The sequence below is a fragment of the Nicotiana tomentosiformis genome, chromosome 5 (genome assembly GCF_000390325.3).
Source record: "Nicotiana tomentosiformis chromosome 5, ASM39032v3, whole genome shotgun sequence".
In the NCBI taxonomy this organism is placed as follows: Eukaryota; Viridiplantae; Streptophyta; class Magnoliopsida; order Solanales; family Solanaceae; genus Nicotiana; species Nicotiana tomentosiformis.
This window is the reverse complement of record NC_090816.1, coordinates 10,407,336-10,426,009: the sequence shown is the minus strand read 5'-3', so window position 1 is coordinate 10,426,009 and position 18,674 is coordinate 10,407,336. Positions and strand designations below refer to the sequence as shown.

Sequence of the window (18,674 nt, the reverse complement as noted above, 5' to 3'; positions counted from 1 at the left end):
TATTTTATGAAACGATGTTAGTTCGTTTTAATTAAATATGGTAATATTATTTCCAGTATATAGCTCAAACTAAAATATTACTGTTTCCTAATTACTTGAGACTTACGAAAGAATATTGTTTTCTTTTTCAAGTTTTAGTTTTCTTAATTGTAGTAGTAGTAGTAGTAACACGTTAGCACAACAAGTCCAAATTGACTTGGTTTCAAAGATGCAATCATTACGGAATAAGCAATTTGAACAAGCATAAATATTTCGTTCAATTCCACGGTGACTACAACAGTGCTCGTTCAATACTATATTCGTTCTACATTCGTTTTATGTTGTTAATCCAGATCCAACCGCCCTTCATTCATTTAACTTAGTTTCTTTTCCCTTTTATGTGAAAATACTAATATTTATTTGTATATTTCTTTTATATGTCAAACTATGGGAAGCAAATATGAATATCTCACAAAGCAAACTAGGATCAAAGTCCAATTGTAAAAATATTTATTTAATTGATTCATGTACGACACATACAATATTCAAAGAAAAAAAATACTTCTCACATTTAAGTATGCGTAAGGCAAATGTTAGTATAATTTTTGGTAGTAGTAATTTAATTGAAGGCTCTGCAAGAGCTACTATAACTCTGTCTAGGGGAACAATACTTATCATAGATAATGCAATGTTCTCCTCCAAGTCCAAGAGTAACTTGTTGAGTTTTAAAAATATCCGTCGAAATTGATATAATATTGAGACAATAAATGAGAATAATCTTGAATATCTCATCGTTACCAAGAATGTCTCTAGCTAGAAAAAGGTTATTGAGAAATTCCCATCTTTATCTTGTGGCCTGTATTGGACAAGAATTAGTGCAATTGAGGCACATTCTATCATAAACCAAAAGGTTACTGATTCCAATACTTTTGTACTTTAGCATAATCGATTGGGGCATCCTGGATCAATTATGATGAGACGAATTATAGAAAACTCAAATGGGCATACATCAAAAGAATTTAAAGATTCTTTTAAATAATGAATTTTCTTGCACTTCTTGTTATCAAGGCAAATTAATTATTAGACCATCACCAACAAAGGTTGAGATTGAGTCCCTTGTGTTTTTGGAACATATACAAGGGGACATTTGTGGACCTATTCACCCACCTAGTGGGTCGTTTAGATATTTTATTTAATAGATGCATCTTCTATATAGTCTCATGTGTGCATATTATCATGTTGCAACCTCGCATTTGCAAAATTAATGGCACACATATTTTGATTACGGGCATAGTTTTTCGATAATTGAATTAAGTCTATTCGACTTGATAATGTTGCTGAGTTTTCATCCCAAGCATTTAATGATTATTGCTTATCAATTGAGATAAAAGTGGAATATCCTGTAGCTCATGTTCACACTCAAAATGGCCTTGCAGAGTCTTTAATTAAACGTCTACAATTGATAGCAAGACTGTTACTCATGAAAACGAGGTTACCCACTTCTGTTTGGGGTCATGTCATTTTGCATGCAACAATGCTAGTTCGTCTCAGACCGATAAATTATCATAAATATTCCCCATTACAATTAGTTTTGGGTCATGAACCTAATATATCACATTTAAGAATTTTTGGATGCGTAATATATGTGCCAGTAGCACCGCCATATCGCACAAAGATGGGTCCCCAAATAAGGTTAGGAATATATGTTGAGTTTGAATCTTCCTCCATTATTCGCTACCTCGAAACATTAACGTGAGATTTGTTCACTGCTCGATTTGCAAATTCTCGATTCGATGAGGCATTTTTCCCAAAATAGTGGGAGAAATTTGTGAAACCAAACGGAAAATTTTGTGAAAAATCCACCATTGTCTCATCTTGATCCACGTGCCTCTATTTGTGAAAAAGAGGTACAAGAGATTATTTATTTACAAAAAATACCAAATTAAATGCCAGACGCATTTACGGATATGAAAAGGATAACAAAATCACATATCCCTGCAGAGAATGTTTCAATCCGTATTGATGTACATGTTGGACAATCTTCTAGTGTAATAGCTAATAAGTTAAAAGCACACCTAAAACGTGGCAGACCATAGGGTTCTAAGGATCGAAATCCTAGAAAAAGGAAAACAAATGATCAAGATGACACTACGAAAGAATCTCACGAAGAAATCCACGATTTAATCAATCCTGAGATTCCATGAGGAAATCACTAAACCTGAGACTAAAGAAAATAAGAAACTATCAATAAATCCAATAGATATTGAGACAAATTTAAATCGATTGGATATAGTGGTGGATTATATCTTTGCATATAATGTTGCATCTAGAATTATACAAGATAGTGAGGATCTTGAACCTCAGTCCATTGGATAATGTCGACAAAGACGTGATTGGCCAAAATGGCAAGAAGCAATCCAATCATAGTTGAATTCACTTGCGAAACGTGAAGTTTTTGGGCCTGTAGTCCAAACGCCTAATGGTGTTAAGCCTGTTGGCTATAAATGGGTCTTTGTACGCAAAAGGAATGAGAAAAATGAGGTACAAAGATATAAGGCTCGCTTTGTTGCCCAGGAATTTTCACAAAGGCCTGGTGTCGATTATGAAGAGACATATTCACCTATTGTGGATTGAATAATATTTCGTTATCTCATTAGTTTTGTTGTTCATGAAAAGCTTGACATGCATTTAATGGATGTGGTTACAACCTATCTTTATGGCTCACTTGATAATGAGATATACATGAAAAATTCCGAAGGATTTAAAATGCCCGATGCACATAATTCAAAGTCCCGAAAAATATTTTCAATTGAATTGCAAAGATCTTTGTATGGTCTAAAGCAATCATGATGAATGTGGTATAACCGCCTTAATGAGTATTTATTAAAGGAATATTATATAAATGGTGTCATTTGTCCATGTGTTTTTATAAAGAAAACAACATCGGAGTTTGTCGTACTTGTCGTATATGTTGATGACATAAATCTTATTGGAACTCCTATAGAATTCCAAAAAGTAATTGATTATTAAAGAAGGAATTCGAGATGAAATATCTTGGAAAGACAAAATTATGTCTCGGTTTGCAAATTGAACATTTGGCAAATGGGATTTTTGTTCATCAATCTACCTACACAGAAAAGGTATTGAAACGGTTTTACATGGATGAAGCACATCCATTAAGTACTCCGATGGTTGTTCGATCACTTGATGTGAATAAGGATCTGTTCCGACCTCAAGAAAAGAATGAAGATCTACTTGGTCCTGAAGTACCATATCTTAGTGCAATTGGTACACTAATGTATCATGCTACAACAAGGAGACATTGCAATGAAATCATACATATATTGTTATATCTAAAAGGGACTACCAATATGAGCTTATTTTATGGAAATAATTGCAGTCCCGGTCTTGTTGGTTATGTCGATGCTGAGTATTTATCTGATCCACACAAGGCTCGATCTCAAACAGGCTATGTGTTTACATGTGGAGGCGATGTCGTATCTTGGCGATCGACTAAGCAACCTATCATGGCTACGTCATCTAATCATGCTGAGATAATTGCTATTCATGAAGCAAGTCGAGAATGTGTGTGGTTGAGGTTTAAAATACATATTATTCGAGACAAATATATTTTGAAGTGTGACAAACAACCCACGATTTTGTATGAAGACAATGCAACATGCATAGCCCAACTAAAAGGAGGATTCATAAAAGGAGATAGGACAAAACACATTTTACCAAAGTTATTTTTCACACACAATATTTAAAAGAATGGTGATATCAATGTGCAACAAATTCGTTCAAGTGATAATATGGCTGATTTGTTCACCAAATCTCTATCGACATCAACCTTTAAGAAATTAGTGTACAAGTTTGGGATGCGAAGACTCAAGGATGTGAATTGATGCTCTCATCAGGTGGAGTTAATACGCGTTGTACTCTTTTTCCCTTACAAGGTTTTGTCCAACTGGATTTTCCTTGCAAGGTTTTTAACGAGGCAATGAAAAAGCGTATTTCTAAACATGTGTACTCTTTTTCCTTCTCTAGATTTTTATTCACTGGGCTTTATTTTATTTAAAGTTTTAATGAGACACATTATCTGTTGAATAAATATTTAAGGGGAAGTGTTGTAAATAAAATTGTTTTTAAGGTGAATATCTATATTTTAGAGAGAATTTAGAGATTATTACTTGGTGGCTAAGTCACTCTTTCCCTATAAATAAAGGGGTTCTATTCCATTGTAATTCATTCCAAATCAATAAGAATTCTCTCTCTACTTTTCTCTAAAATACTCTTCTTCTTTTTATTGTTTTATTTCAAAAGTAATTTTTTGTTTTACGTTGCCCTTTTACACTCAATGAATCCCTACTTCCATTTTAATAATACTTCTTTCAATCCATATTTATCTATTACTTTTCAAGTTTTTGCAAACATAATATTGTCTAAACTACTCTTTATCTTTCTTTAATAAATATCACACATAATTAACATTCCACTAATTATTAACAAATAAATAATATTTAAATGTTTTAATACGTCAAATACTTTAAAAGAAATTTAACTTATCAAAAGATTAAATTTTGGAGCATTAGTAAATTTTTTTAAAGACTCCAGTTTCCAGGACCATTGAATAACAACTGACTGTCGTGAAAATAGCACGAGCTAACCAGTTTCAAATTGGTAATCAAAAAATAACCAGCGTTTGCAAAGTCGTTGAAAAATAGTCACTGTTTTGCTGAAACACGAAAAATTCCAGCATAGTATGCGGGATTATGAAGCTCCTTCGTATAAACTTCTAGCATATTATGTTGGAACTCTAGCACACGGAAAGTTCCAGCATAATATGCGGGATTATGAAGCTCCTGCATATAAACTTTTCGCATATTATGTTGGAACTCCAGCATATTATAAAATTTCATATGTAAAAAATTCGAACTCCAGCATATTGTGCTGGAATATTTCCGGATTTTTAAGGGTATTTTTGTTCAAATTTTATCTTTACATAAAATAAAATGACTAAATTTTAATTAATTTTAAAATTGTGGCTATTTCTCATTTATCGGTCGTAAATCAGACTATTTCTAATTTTCACCCCCTCGTTTTATCCCTCTACACATTATCTAGAAGGGTTTTGAAGGCCACAAGCTTAATCCTATCTCACTCTATCACTTCAACTGCAATGGCGTCGTTGTTACTTGGAGCAGTTCCTATGGCTCTCTCTCTTAATCTATCTTTTTCGCGTTCTCTTTCCATATCCGGCTCCTCAGTTTCGGCAACTTCTTCTGCATCAGTATATACGGATGTCACCTTTGCAAACTTTCAATTGAGTATGGAGCACTTGTAGAACCATAATTTTTAACCTTACAATTATTAAACCACCCAAATATTGATTTTTTTTTTTTTTGGTTACTACTATGCAATTTAATTCAGGACAATGATGATATTCTTATGCATTTGATTTCAGTTTACTGTGGCAGAGGCGACAAGAAAACTGCAAAAGGCAAGCGCTTTAATCACTCCTTTGGCAATGTGAGTTGGCTTCACTCTTAAAGTGCTTAAAATTTTAGCACTTCGTTTTTTTACGGTACCCTTTTGTTAGTTTAGTTGAAAACTTATGTGTTTGTGTAAGGATGTAGGTAACCGTTAATTTAATTAAACAATCATTTACTAGTATTGCTACGGAGGTGGTTACTGCTTCTCTTTTCCATGGCTTCTTCACTAACACATTTCTTTTTCAAAATTGTTGTGTTTATATGCTTTCCTTGAGCCGAGAATCTATCAGAAACAACCTATGTACCTTCATAAAATAACATTTGCGTATATACTACCCTCCCCAGATTCCACTTTTGGGATTACACTCAGTATGTTGTTGTTGTAGTATATTTACTAGTATTGCAATGAAAGGAACCTTAATAGAGAAAGAGATAAAGGGGTTTATATGGATGGCCTAATGTTTGAGATTGAGACATAATTGATTGGATAAAGTTTTTAAACTTGGTCTTTTTAATATTTTGATGTCTATTTTAAACTGATATTAACTCTTTGTGCATCTATGAATTCGTTTAGGCAAGGCCAAGGAATAAGAAGGGAAGAGGACCACCTAGGGTTGCAGCACCACCAGCAGCTCCAAAAAGAGATCCATTTGATGATGGACAAATCGTTAAAATTGAGATTGTTGAGTCGTAATTTACTGAGTTTGCAAGTTTGCCTGCAATTTCTACTTTTATGTAGCTCAAATCTCTGCAATTTGTTAATTTCTGTGAGTTACCAAAATTTAAGGTCGATTAGTTTACTTGTTGAACTGATATTTCTAGTTTGTTTGAATGTTCTATGTTAAATGTTCTTTTCTTTCAAATTATGTATGGAGAGATAGCAGCGTTTTGAGAAAAAGAGAACAAAAGAAAAGAAGAGCTCCATTTCTATAACCCAAGAGTTCGAGTTTGGTGAAGAAGCGATTGCAAAGGCACTGAGCTAAAACCGGGTTACTTAAAAGAAGACAACAACAACAACAACAACATACCCGTGTAATCTCACAAATGAAGTTTGGGGAGAATAGTGTGTGCGCAGACCTGTGTACCGGACCTTGCCCCTACCTTGCAAAGGTAGAGAAGTTGTTTCCGATAAGACCCTCGGCTCAAAGAAAGCAGTTACTCAAAAGAAGGCAGTGAACTAAAACAGGCAACACGGAACAGTTTGATGCTAAATATGGTTATAATGAACATGAAAGGAGCATTCTCTGATGATCTTTTGTTTCTTTTGGCAAGATGTCCTTCATAGGAAATCATTTATTTTGCAAGAAAGTCCGTCTTCACTATTGTCCGATCTTCAAAGGACAGTGGAATTAGGATTTATCCGATATAAGAACTTACTTATATCAATACAAGTTAATCCTCTCTCCATACCGTATACTCAATACAAGCTCATGGTGAAGTTACAGTTGTTCGATAATGCAGTTCCCACATAGGAAAGACCAGATGCGTATCTAGGTTAAAGTGGTATGGGTTCACGTGAACCCATACTCCTCTCCCTAAATCATGTATAACAATGTCATATTTCTTCAAAATTATTTAAATATATGTGTGTGCACTCATGCTCAAAGACTCCTATGATGCAATTATTATTGGGTGCACATCTACAAGTGACATTGGCAGCTCAAATTTCACTCCAAACGGTCTTGTTTTCGGTACGGAGTATAGATATATATGTGAAACTTACTAAAATTTTAAAAAGAATATAATTTTGAACCTATAATTTCAAAAGTGTAGTGGGTTCGTGGTAAGAGACTAAAGTTAAACCCGTCAAGTGTAAATTCTAGATCCACCTCTTCACAACAGTGCACCCATCCTCTTGAAATCTTGGATCCGCCTATGGGAAAGACCTCCCATAAAGATTAAATTTTTCTCTTCTTTTTTCTGAACTGAAGTTTCTTTACTTCACAATAGGTAGATCGACTATTTAGGTTCATTTTCCCCGGGGGGTTAGCAAATCTCTCTCTGTTGTATATGCCAATCTAAGTAAAAACAATGGCCAGAACAGGAGAAGGTTGGGTGACTGATATTCATATGCAATTTACCTACTCTCCGGCACCATGATTATGTGCAGTCAAATAACCAAGGCAACCAGTAAATGAACATAGTTTTCTAACTGCCACAGCGTGCAGGACACCAAAGAAAAGTAAAAAGTAAACTGAGGGTGCTGATTGCTGGATAAGTAAAAATGAAAAGATGTGTAAAAAGAGAATCAAACACTCATTGTCCATCAGCGCAACATCAATACAATAACTGTCATAAAAAATATATATACACAAACACACAACAGAAATATCTCATCGTCCAAACACTTCTTGGTTAGAGCTCACTTAAGGTTAAAAAACTGGCTTCCCGGTTTCATTTTCCAGGAAAAAGGACAAACCAAAACAAAATTTCAAACTTAGTTTTTGGGTTATGAAAGACTTCTGAAAAACTTCTCAAACCAAACGTCTCGGTCAAGCATTTCCTTGTTGTATAAGGATTCATTATTTGGTCGTGTTCTCTAGGATGTATCGCATCTGATGTAGACTTATCCTTAAAAAAAAGGGTTTCACGGCCGATCTAGACTTGTTCTCTTACAAAGTTTAGGTAAGTTAAGTGTAGAATATTCAGAAGGCAAACCTGCTTCTTACCCAGAGAGCATGAGCATTAAAATGTAAGCTACAATAAACCGACCGCTCCTCCCTATTTCTTTATTGGGTAGGCAAGCTCATTTTCCTGTATGTTTACATAATAAAATGTCAAAAAATGGCAAAGGTGCAGCCAACGAGTATGTTGATTCTAAGATCGACAATCCATCTCTGGCAGCAGAACTATGCCGATGTTGGATATGGTATTAGATAACATATATATTGGTTGAAGAAAATGCTGAATTTGATGTACATAAGCTAAAGGAGACATTAGAAAACAACTTCTTGAAAACCATTAATGTACAGACTGCTTTCTTTTTTCTAACGAAACTAAATCAAAATGCCAAAACTATAAGCAGAAAGTTGGTGGAAGAGAAATTCTATTTTTCTGAAGGAGAAACAAGTTTCTTCTGAACTCCAATGAGCATTCACATTAAGAAACGCTATTGGCTTATTACTTATCAGTATAGTGGTATTGGATTAGATTAGCTCATAGTTTCCATTGATTAGTTTCAGTTTTACCAAACAACACTTAAAACTACTAAATATCCTGAAATTCCTAACTTGGCAAGTGCTCAGATCTAGCAAAACACCAAAATCTCTAGATATCAAAAGGCTCCCATCTATAACATACTTTATCCTAAAAAGCCCCAGTTCTTTAACTCCAAGTGAGAAAGTAAATAGAGATTTTTACGGCCATGTCACGCAAAATTTTGTAGTATAATGAGACACTATTGTTAATAAAACTCAGGATTTTCCTTTTTCTTTTATAAAGAACTTCAGAGCTTTAATGATAAAAACTAGAGGGAAAGCTACCTAAAAATCATCTCAGCAATATAATGCAACTTCGGTTGTATGTAAGACAAGCTTTCTTTTGGTTTCCTGAAGTCATAACCAGCCAACCTGCCCAAGTGCACAGCTGAGATTTTATGGACGGGGAGAAAGAAGCAGCAATCTGACTATCAACGGAAAGGACCGCGGAAAGGAAAATGCTTATGGAACATGAGAATGAGGCCACGGAAATCTAAGAATAGATTAACCCTCACTGACAAAAGAATATGGATTCATTGAAGCAAGACCATTCTAAACGAGCTCTATAAAATTATCCAAATAAATATATCACCACAGAGCTGAATTAGCAAATGCTACCCTTGGAAGTTAAGGTATCTTTGACTCAACCAAGACCGCCAAAATTTGGTAGGATTTATTATTAAGAAGATGCATTTATACAAAGCTGAAATCCATGAAACAGAAAAAAAAAATGAAGGTGTAACTCAACCAAGACTACCACAATTTGACTTGCGCGAAATAGGAAACAAAAGATGCATTTATACAAGTTGAAATCCACAAAAGAGAAAAATGGAAGAGTAACTAATGAGGGAAGCGCCCCCAGGGCTTTGGTCTAGTGGTAAGAGCATAGTGCGTAATGTGTGGGTTAGGCATATGTCACGGGTTCAAACCTGCCCCAGACAAAAAACTGGTATTTAAGTGGAGAAGAGCAGCAAGACGGCCCATTGTCCACCAAATTTCGGACTGTGCACCACTATCTCTTGGAGATTTCTCGGTAATCAAAATAAAAGCCTAACGACAGAAGGCCGTCTCAAATGCTATAACTCATGATCTAGTTTTGCAGGAGACTGTTAAGAGATAAATGATTGTGGAACATGTTGGGAGGTTGACGGAATATCAACAGACAAAAAAGAAAGCATTTTGGAGTAGCTCAAGGAATGCAAGAACAAGTACAGGTTGAGAGCAAAAGAGAAATTTCATGTTACAGTAGTAAGTCCCAGAATTCCTATTCGGAAAAAATAAAGAATCTAATTTGTTTGTTTCCACCTTCACTCTAATTTCATGCCAAAAAGCTCATTCCTTGATGATTTCAGACATTCCTCTATTACTGAACTTTAAACCGCGAGGATTGAAGGTTAGCTGATCTCATCTCCATTTACTTTAAATATTCTTTTAATTGCATTTCTTCAATCATAATTGTCAACAGTAGGCTCTAATCAGTTAATCAGCATTACTAACAAGTAATAATTCAAAGCCTTAACTAATCACGATATTTGAAAAAGGTACTTATACATTTCAACGCAGCAAAATACAGCAAATATAGGCATTCACACTTTAACAATGAGTCAAACAAAGTACTTACAGCTTCAAATGCGAAAAATATATATAATATTCACACTACACACAGACAAGTCAAACAAAATAGTTATTTCCCAAAAAAAAAAAAAAAAAAGGATACACGTACCAAAATTAGGTTGTGGCAATATTAATTATTTCCGGCTATCATAGTCGAGAATTTCATCATGAGTAACAGACCTAGAGTGCTGTACTATGCACCGTCCGATCGAATTGATCCAATCCTCCTTCTCTTTCTCCGAATCAGCAATAAAATACATAGTATCAGAACGAGTAGAAAGCTCAAAAACGAACTGTTTGTTTAAAACATCTTCGGCTCCTTTAACTGTGAGGCAATTAGCCACTGGAATCACACCACGTGGTTTCGACCCGCGCGTGATGTTCGCTTCCTTGAACCAGAAGAGCTTTCCTTGTTTCAACACGAACCAACGGCGACGCCATGTTTTTATGTACTCGCCTTGTTTAGTGAGCCAGCCGGTTCGTTCTGGGTTCGACCAGAACTCGACTCCGTCGTAGTCGTCGTTCGATTGAGTCGTGCTTCCCATTGCTGCTCGCCATAGACTGGCCATGGGTGATGAGAGAGAAAGAGGAGAGAGAAGGCAGAGAAAGTGTGAACGCTAGACAGGTGGTTGCTTGTTTTATTCCTTTTTTTCTGTTTTTTTCTCTAACTTCATATTTTAATTTATGCAGTAATTCTATTTTAGTAGAATTACTAAACTTTAATAAAAGGACCGTCCACGGAAGGACCAGACCAAAATTCTATCTTTATGTACACACTCTTCCCTTATAATATATTTGTTCCATAATAAGTGATATTTTTGCTCTTTTATTTTGGTTTAAAATAAATATTTTTTTACATAATTAAGAAGAAAATAATTTTTTTTTTCAAATTTATCCTTATTTATATATCTCAATGTATCAAGTTAACAGTATATAAATTTTAATTAATATTAATTTAGTCAAAATATTTTTTTTTCTCGGAGTTAGTATTTTCTTAAGGGGTGTGCCAAAGGTTAAAATGTTATTATTATAGACCGAAAGAAGTATTTAATTTGGCTATGAATATTCACAAATATTGACTTACAATATCGTCAAGCGAAATATTGAATGTTAGTTTTAAAGGTGTTTGTAAGTCAAATATTGGCTTCCCCTACAAATTTTCAACATTTACAAAAGTACCTTTTCCTGAAGTTCATGTCAAACTTTTTTTCAACTTTAAATACTACTACAGTAATATTTTACTGTCCAAACACCTAGATATACAATATTTCATAAGTAACAATAAAATACTAGTAAATCAATAGTTACACAATTTGATTAAAAAAATTAGTATAGCAAAATCGAAATTAAATAGATTAAAAATAAATATTTCTTGGATTAAAAGAATAATGTTAAATATTTAAGACTGTCTTGGAATGGGTCATGATATTTTATTGCAGTTTGTATGTTTGAACTTCTGCTAGCTGCATTTACACCACCAATAAGTGCTACTCAGTATAGTGTAATGAGATAATGGGACCATAACCATTTCCTCCAATGTGGAATAAAACATTAATAACACCATATCTCTGCAAAATTTATATCCTCATTTACTACCTTGTAGACTTTGATTGATATTCTGCTACTAGGAATTAGAATGAGGTACATCCCCTTGTTTGAATCTCAGAGATCGTTTGGTAGGGTGTATAAAAATAATGCCGAATAAGGTGTATTAATAATACAGGGATTAGTGATGCATGAATTAGTAATGCAAGCATTAATTATGCAGGGATTATTTCTTATCCATTGTTTGATGTGGTGTATTAAAAACTAAAATGCATTGTATAATTTTTAAGAAAATTAGTTGTTTACAAAAATGCCCTTCATATTATTTAGTTTTAAGGGACTTTAAGGACAATTTTGTCTTTAACCATGCTAATACATGCATTAATAGCCTTGGTATTGCTAATACAATGATTTGCTATGTATTAGTTATACATAGAACAACAACATACCTAGTGTAGTCCCACAAATAGGGTTTGTGTAGGGTAGAGTGTACACAGACTTTACCCCTGCCTTTAAAAAGGCAAAGAGGCAGACCTTACCCCTGCCTATGTATTAGTTATACATAGGATAATACCAAATATGTTGTATAACTAATACTTGCATTAGTAATACATAGGTTGAAAGTGTACCAAAAAGGGATTAGTAATACCAAAAGCTAATGCATCCTACCAAACGACACCTTAATCGTGTCGCCACAAATTGAGAACTTGAAAGTGGAACGAAAATAATGCAGAAAATTGGTTCAAGCACACAACACAACTAATGAGATAAAGGCTGGCTTCAAATAATTTAGCTAACTAACGGTGCATCAATCTTTACATAATCAGTGAACCATATGCCTCAGTTCCTCATAGGAAACCATCATAATTCAGGTACCAAAACCCTCAATCCGGCACTGAATCGAAACTATAATTTCTTTTATCCCATATCCGGGAAGGGTAATTAATCATCACCTTCCACGCATACCGGCAGGAGATCGAACACCTTTATCACTGCTAATAGCATCATCAACTTCACTCCCATCAACACACACCGCATTGTTATTGATGCTCACTTCAGAACTAGCATTACTGCTCGTATGAAGTGGGGAGTCAGATACACTCACTGTCCTGCTTCTGTTAGGTCCTGATCTCACACTGTACATAGAGGATGCTGGAATATTAGTCATCGATGGACGCAGAATACCTGGGATGCTTCGCCTTATATCCTGTTTGAGAGGAATGCCGTCAATTACGCAAAACCAAGAAGTATAAAGAGAACAAGAAGGCTGAGAGGGGGGGGGGGGGGCTTCTTAGAGCTCTGGAAAAACCAAGAGCATATTTAAAAAGTTTAAGAAGGCAATAGATGCTTTCAAACTACAGAAACTTATCTCAAAAAAGAAGTCTTCAATCTGAAGGGCACTACGCTGCATTAATACAGAAATGACAATTTCTAGATATGCTGTATAGATAACATTCATGACCATCATCTAGCTTATCCAAGTGGATTTAGTGTACTATCTTTTGCCTAAATAGCAGCATGAAATGAAAAGAATATACATACCATATGCCTCATAGCCATATCCAGGGATTTCTTTGACAGTGTCCTTCCAAAACCCGAGCTGTCAGGTGATGAAGAGTTTGCAGATAAGTTACTACGGGGAGAATATTTGTTATCCTGCTTTGCAGGAGGAGCCAGCTTCCGCATATTTACTACCCTTTCAACCATCTTAGTTCCAATCAGACCAGGGCTTACATTATCATTAGCTTTAGCATGTAATCGACTCATAGCTGGGATCGGAACAGAGCTTCCACTGCTACGCACAACACCATTAGGAGGACGTCCTCTCGCTGGAGAGCAAGATTGTCGTCTAATCCTTCCATTTGTAACTGGCTCAATGGATGAAGATCTAACATTTGGTGCTCCAGGTCTACCCCTTGTAGCTGAAATTGGCCTGTCAGATAGTGATGTCCGTAAATTGGGTGGAGCATCAAGGGAGAACCCTGGAATATCTGAAGGCTTCCAAGGTCTGGGTTTTACAGTTGGAGAACTAGCACGTGAGTATCCAGGATTTCTTGCCGTAGTGGTAGCTGTGGTAACTGAAGATGGAGATTTAATGAGAGGAGCAGTAGCAGTAGCTGTACTTGACACTGAAGTAGGCCGCCGAGTTGGAGTTGCTACCCTTGATGTGGACTTCGATCCAGCAACAGAGGCCCTGGTTGTGGGCGTTGAGGAAGCTCTGGTTGTTGGCGTTGAGGACCTTGCACTAGACCTGGAAGTAGGTGTTGAAGATCTTGGAGGAACTGTGGATTTAGCAGAAGGCAAGGTGGCACGAGAAGTTGGGGTTGAAGACCTTGATGGCCGAGACGAGGTAGTGGTAGACACTGTTCTAGAGGTTGCAGTGGATGTCATTGATTTTGATGCTGCAGTAGATGTGCGTCTAGATGCTGATGTCAAAGCAGATATTGCGCTTAATGTGGGTCGTCCTGTTGGAGTTGAAGGTCTTGATCCACCTGATGAAGATGGTCTTCGAAGACCTGAATTTGAAGTATTTAATCCATGGGTGGAAGCAAGCTGTCTAGATGCTAAAATGCTTCTACCAGAGGGCTCAGGCTGGGGATTTGCTAACTGCATCCACAATAACAAGTGGCAACATAAAATCAGTCCATGGTTCCCAAAAAGACTCAAGCTAAGATTGCCTAGCCGGAGGTTCCAACATTCCATCTGAAATTCCTAATTTTTACGTGGGCAGGTGGTAGGCAAAATTCCGTATCTCTTCACATCTTAGGAAAATTTGCAACTGGTGATGCAACTTGTGATTAAAGGGTGACCTTACTATCCAACAACTATGCACTCACTAGAATTTAGTACATCTGCAAAAGGTGGTGATATTTTTGAGAGATTGAGCAATGGTAATTCCACATGCTCACAAGGAACTTTTTTAAGAAAATGCAAATGAGCACATCATATATTGCTTTCGGACAAGAGTTAAGACAATTGTGAAATATCAACAAAGATGATTTCATTGGTAATAGCATTTGACTAAACGATAGAGCCACCACGTATGCATGTGTTTTGAACTAAAAGACCTGCAAGGTCCTTTCTACCTAAATATAAAACATTTCCTTTTACTTCTTGCACATCTCCACATCCCCTCTACAGGCTGAACGTGAGGCGAAGTAACTTTGAAATTATTAAGATAAGATTTCATGTATTGCATATATCATATAAAATACTCATTCTAATTACAGAAAATGCATTATTTCAGAAAATAATGGGGTAAGAAAAGTTTAGTATATTCTTACTCTAGATTTTAATGCAGTTGGACGAGCTTTAGCTGTTCCCAGCCGACTCATCATTGATTTTTCCGACTCCATCTCAAGTGAAGGAAAAAGAGGAGTACTGGGAGGTGTTAGAAGCCTGAAACACAAAAATATCGTCTCAGAATAAAGAATTAAACATTAGATAAAAGACACAAGTGAAAATTCTTTTGATACTGAATGATTGTATTAGTGTGGCAAAAGATAATCCAATTTCAGAGGTCTGGAAGAACCTTTTCTCTTCTACTTTTGAGCCTTATAGCAAGGGGGTTAACAACACCTACTCGTTTACTTGTTTGCAAAAACATTTTGATATATGGAATTCATTAGTTTTATTAGTTAAACTTCGAAATATAACTAAGAGCTTTATATACTGTACATATTGTCTAGCTATTCATGATGTTTCAATGAACATTGATTATTGAATGCACCTTTCATCCTGAATAGTTTGGCATATTATCTCTGAAGAAATGCAAGTACAGAAATAACTAAACTGCAGAGCTGTGACGTAGCATGACTATAGGCTGTGATGTTAATAATAAGGCTTGATGCGCAAAGTTTATCAGATTGTCAGTTAGCTTGTTAGTTAGGTGTTAATATGCAGATGTTCCTTTGTAATAGCATAAGAATTGCTAATTTGAAGCAGTTAGATTTCTCTCCCACTCGTTGGATTTTCCTTGGTCTAACTTAGCTGAGCTCCCCCTTTAGGAACGTGAATCACCAACCAATGGTAAGGCTCACCACTAGCACCCTCGCTCCCCAATACATATAAAATTATAATTGCTTATCCACTTTTTTTTACCCCCTCATTTTCAAAGTTTTTAGTTTAACTGTGTACTACACTACTACAAAGGGTGCTTTTGATATTGAAACATTATGTCTGCTCAAATATCAGTAATCCTATCTACTGAAAATAATTCGAGCAAAACTGTGCATATTGCAAAAGCTATCACCGGATGACCCCAAAAAGGGAACAAAAAAAAGATGAAGTTTTGAACATAAAGACATAATGTAGGTGACATGATGCAGACATTTCACTCGATAGAGGAACTTATGACACTTCAACCTAACCAGCTAAAAATTATAATTAAGCGAATAAGCAGAATCGCCATCAGAACATGGTCGAAAAGAACGAAAAGTTTAAAGAAATTACCATTCATAGTCATTTTTATCATTCTCAGCATTGAGGAAATCATCAGCACCATTCTTCCTAACAGTTGTAGCTGATCCAATATTAAATAAAGGTGAACCGCCTGCATTTAATCCTATAAGAAACAAAGTATTGCAAAAAGTAACACTTATGAGCTTAGCTTATGAAGCAGTATTTAATAGAAAGCCCAACTTCACTCCAAGTTTTACATACTATAGTATTGTTATGCCTCTACAGTACCCAAATATATCAACATTTTTTAATAAACATAAATCATCTTATTACAACAAAGAAAAGGCAAGACCATAATGAAATTCAACCATAATCTAAAACAGATACTAATATTGTTCCATTTTATGTGAAATTCTTCCCTTTTTTAGCATTAATGATATAATTTATAATCACACAAATATTACACGTTTTAAAAGTTTTATTTCATAAACTCGAACTCAGACTGAGGAAGGAAGTAATAAAAAAGGAAAAATGAATTTTTTTTCTCACCAAGCGGAGCATCAAATTCGTCGCCGTTTTGAAAAAGGAGAAGATCATTTCTATCCTTTTCCCTTCTTCGCATTTCGAGAAACAAAGCTAACTCCTCTTCCTTCTCCTTCATTACTGAATTCCTAAAACTCCCCATTTGCTGTTGTAACTGCCTCATTGCCGTTTCCTCTGCCCTAAAACTTCCATTCATTGCCAAAATAAATTACTAAAAAAATGCAAAAACAAAATCTGCTATGGCTTGAACAGACAGCTTAACAAAATTGTAGAGAAAAAATAAAATAAGTGAGCTAAAAATTAGAGAAGAGAAGATCAAAGGGGATGAACTGAAGATGATCGAAGAGAGGAAATTTGAGTGGCAAAGAATGTTATTTAGGGGAAGAATGAGGGATAAAAAGGGAATAATAAAATAATTGAGAGGGGAAGTCATGAGTGTGGGGCATGTTAAATGCAACTAACACAGCTGATGATTTCTTCACTTGAAGGGTACGTTATCAGAATTCCAATGGTAGCTCTTCCACTAATTTGTAATTACAAAAATAGCCCCACTTCTTTTTCGATTGTGGTTAATTTTGATTTATATTTTTGACATTTCATCTTCTCCTTTTGTGAGGAAAAAAGACGTTATGGTGGTTAGTTATCTTTATTGAAGTTCTAATTTTGCATTTTTGAGGGTAGAAAACTGGCAATTCTCCCCAGAAAAAAAAAAAAAAAAAAGGAAATTTACAATACTTATAAAACTGCTATATAGCAACAACAAATACAAAGCCTTAAATCAACCTTTATATATTTTTTGTTTTACTAATATTATGTATTTTACCTAATATAAAATAATTTCGTGGTGTAGTTGATTGTTGTTTACCTAATGTTATTAATTTTTTATATTTTATGTTACTTTTTTATAAAATATTTAATAATTTACGAGTTAGATATGTTGGGAATTTTTTTACATTGTTTTTTTTACTTTTAAAATATTTTTCTTATTTTTTATTTATTTATATATATATATATATATATATATATATATATATATTTTGAATTTTAATAATAATTTTTCAAAAGATTATTTACTGTAAATTTAAATTCTTTAAAAAATAGTAGTATCATAACAAAATTAGTTTTTCGAATATTAGAAATAATTTTTCCTACATTTTCTTTTGATATATGAATCTCTAAACGATGAAAGATTCCTATCAAACATTGCCAAAACTGATATGATTAAAATTTAATGCCGACTAATATTAAAAAATGTATAAGCTGTAGTATTTTTCTTGGGCAGATTTACATGATACTCTGTTTTTATTTTGAAAATATTTGGAATTTTTTAATATGATTCCACTAATTATATTATTTTTAAAAAAGAAAATCATATTTTCTCCCATTTCCTAATTAAGCTTTTGACAACAAATATCTGATTCCGACATCTTTCTATTTTCTTATCTAACTTTTCCCTGGAACTATATATGGTCAAATTGGGTATTTTGAAGCGTACCGCATACGTATAATACCATAGTAAAGTAGTTGGGTAAGTACCTAATCAATTTAAAAATTCCTTAAGCATTATCCACTCCATGCCTCTATTTTATTTTTGAGATTTGTTGTAGAATATAAGTTAACCTAAGTTTTGGGTAATTTAAGGTGAGCTTTATAAGTACATGTTGCTCCCAAATGTGGTCATCACATCAAATTACTAATACCTTGTTTGACCAAACTTCTAAAATCGATTTATTTTGAAAAATATTTTTTTTTAGATGAGAAATAATTTGTGTTTGTGTTAATTAATTTGAAAAACACTTCTGAGTATCAATTGGTGTTTGGTCAAATTTTTAAAAAATATTTCTAAGTATATTTTTCTCAAAAGTATTTTTCAAAAAAATATTTTTGGAGAGAGACTATTTTT

The 18,674-nt window shown here is 34.4% G+C and overlaps 3 protein-coding genes across 4 annotated transcripts; 1 reads left to right on the top strand and 2 right to left on the bottom strand.

Annotated features, from left to right (window-relative positions):
* The first annotated feature begins 5,090 nt into the window (after positions 1-5,090).
* LOC104099723 (small ribosomal subunit protein bTHXc-like) lies at positions 5,091-6,334 on the top strand. Its single transcript, XM_009606806.4, has 3 exons — positions 5,091-5,306; positions 5,444-5,508; positions 6,046-6,334. The coding sequence occupies exons 1-3, from the start codon at positions 5,159-5,161 to the stop codon at positions 6,163-6,165; spliced, it is 333 nt and encodes a 110-aa protein (XP_009605101.1). The 5' UTR covers positions 5,091-5,158; the 3' UTR covers positions 6,166-6,334.
* Positions 6,335-7,708: 1,374 nt separating this feature from the next.
* LOC104099722 (pleckstrin homology domain-containing protein 1-like) lies at positions 7,709-10,938 on the bottom strand. Its single transcript, XM_009606803.4, has 2 exons — positions 10,392-10,938; positions 7,709-8,225 (listed from the first exon to the last, which is right to left on the bottom strand). The coding sequence occupies exon 1, from the start codon at positions 10,849-10,851 to the stop codon at positions 10,417-10,419; it is 435 nt and encodes a 144-aa protein (XP_009605098.1). The 5' UTR covers positions 10,852-10,938; the 3' UTR covers positions 7,709-8,225; positions 10,392-10,416.
* A 1,652-nt stretch (positions 10,939-12,590) lies between these two features.
* LOC104099721 (endochitinase A-like) lies at positions 12,591-17,194 on the bottom strand. 2 transcript variants are annotated; one of them, XM_009606802.4, is made up of 5 exons: positions 16,778-17,194; positions 16,280-16,379; positions 15,112-15,226; positions 13,370-14,434; positions 12,591-13,034 (listed from the first exon to the last, which is right to left on the bottom strand). In XM_009606802.4, exons 1-5 carry the CDS (start codon positions 16,965-16,967, stop codon positions 12,777-12,779), a joined length of 1,728 nt encoding a protein of 575 aa, XP_009605097.1. In that variant the 5' UTR covers positions 16,968-17,194; the 3' UTR covers positions 12,591-12,776. The 2 variants fall into 2 exon arrangements, with proteins under 2 accessions (XP_009605097.1, XP_009605096.1); XM_009606801.4 differs by having other exon boundaries at positions 16,280-16,391; positions 16,778-17,119.
* Positions 17,195-18,674: the final 1,480 nt, after the last annotated feature.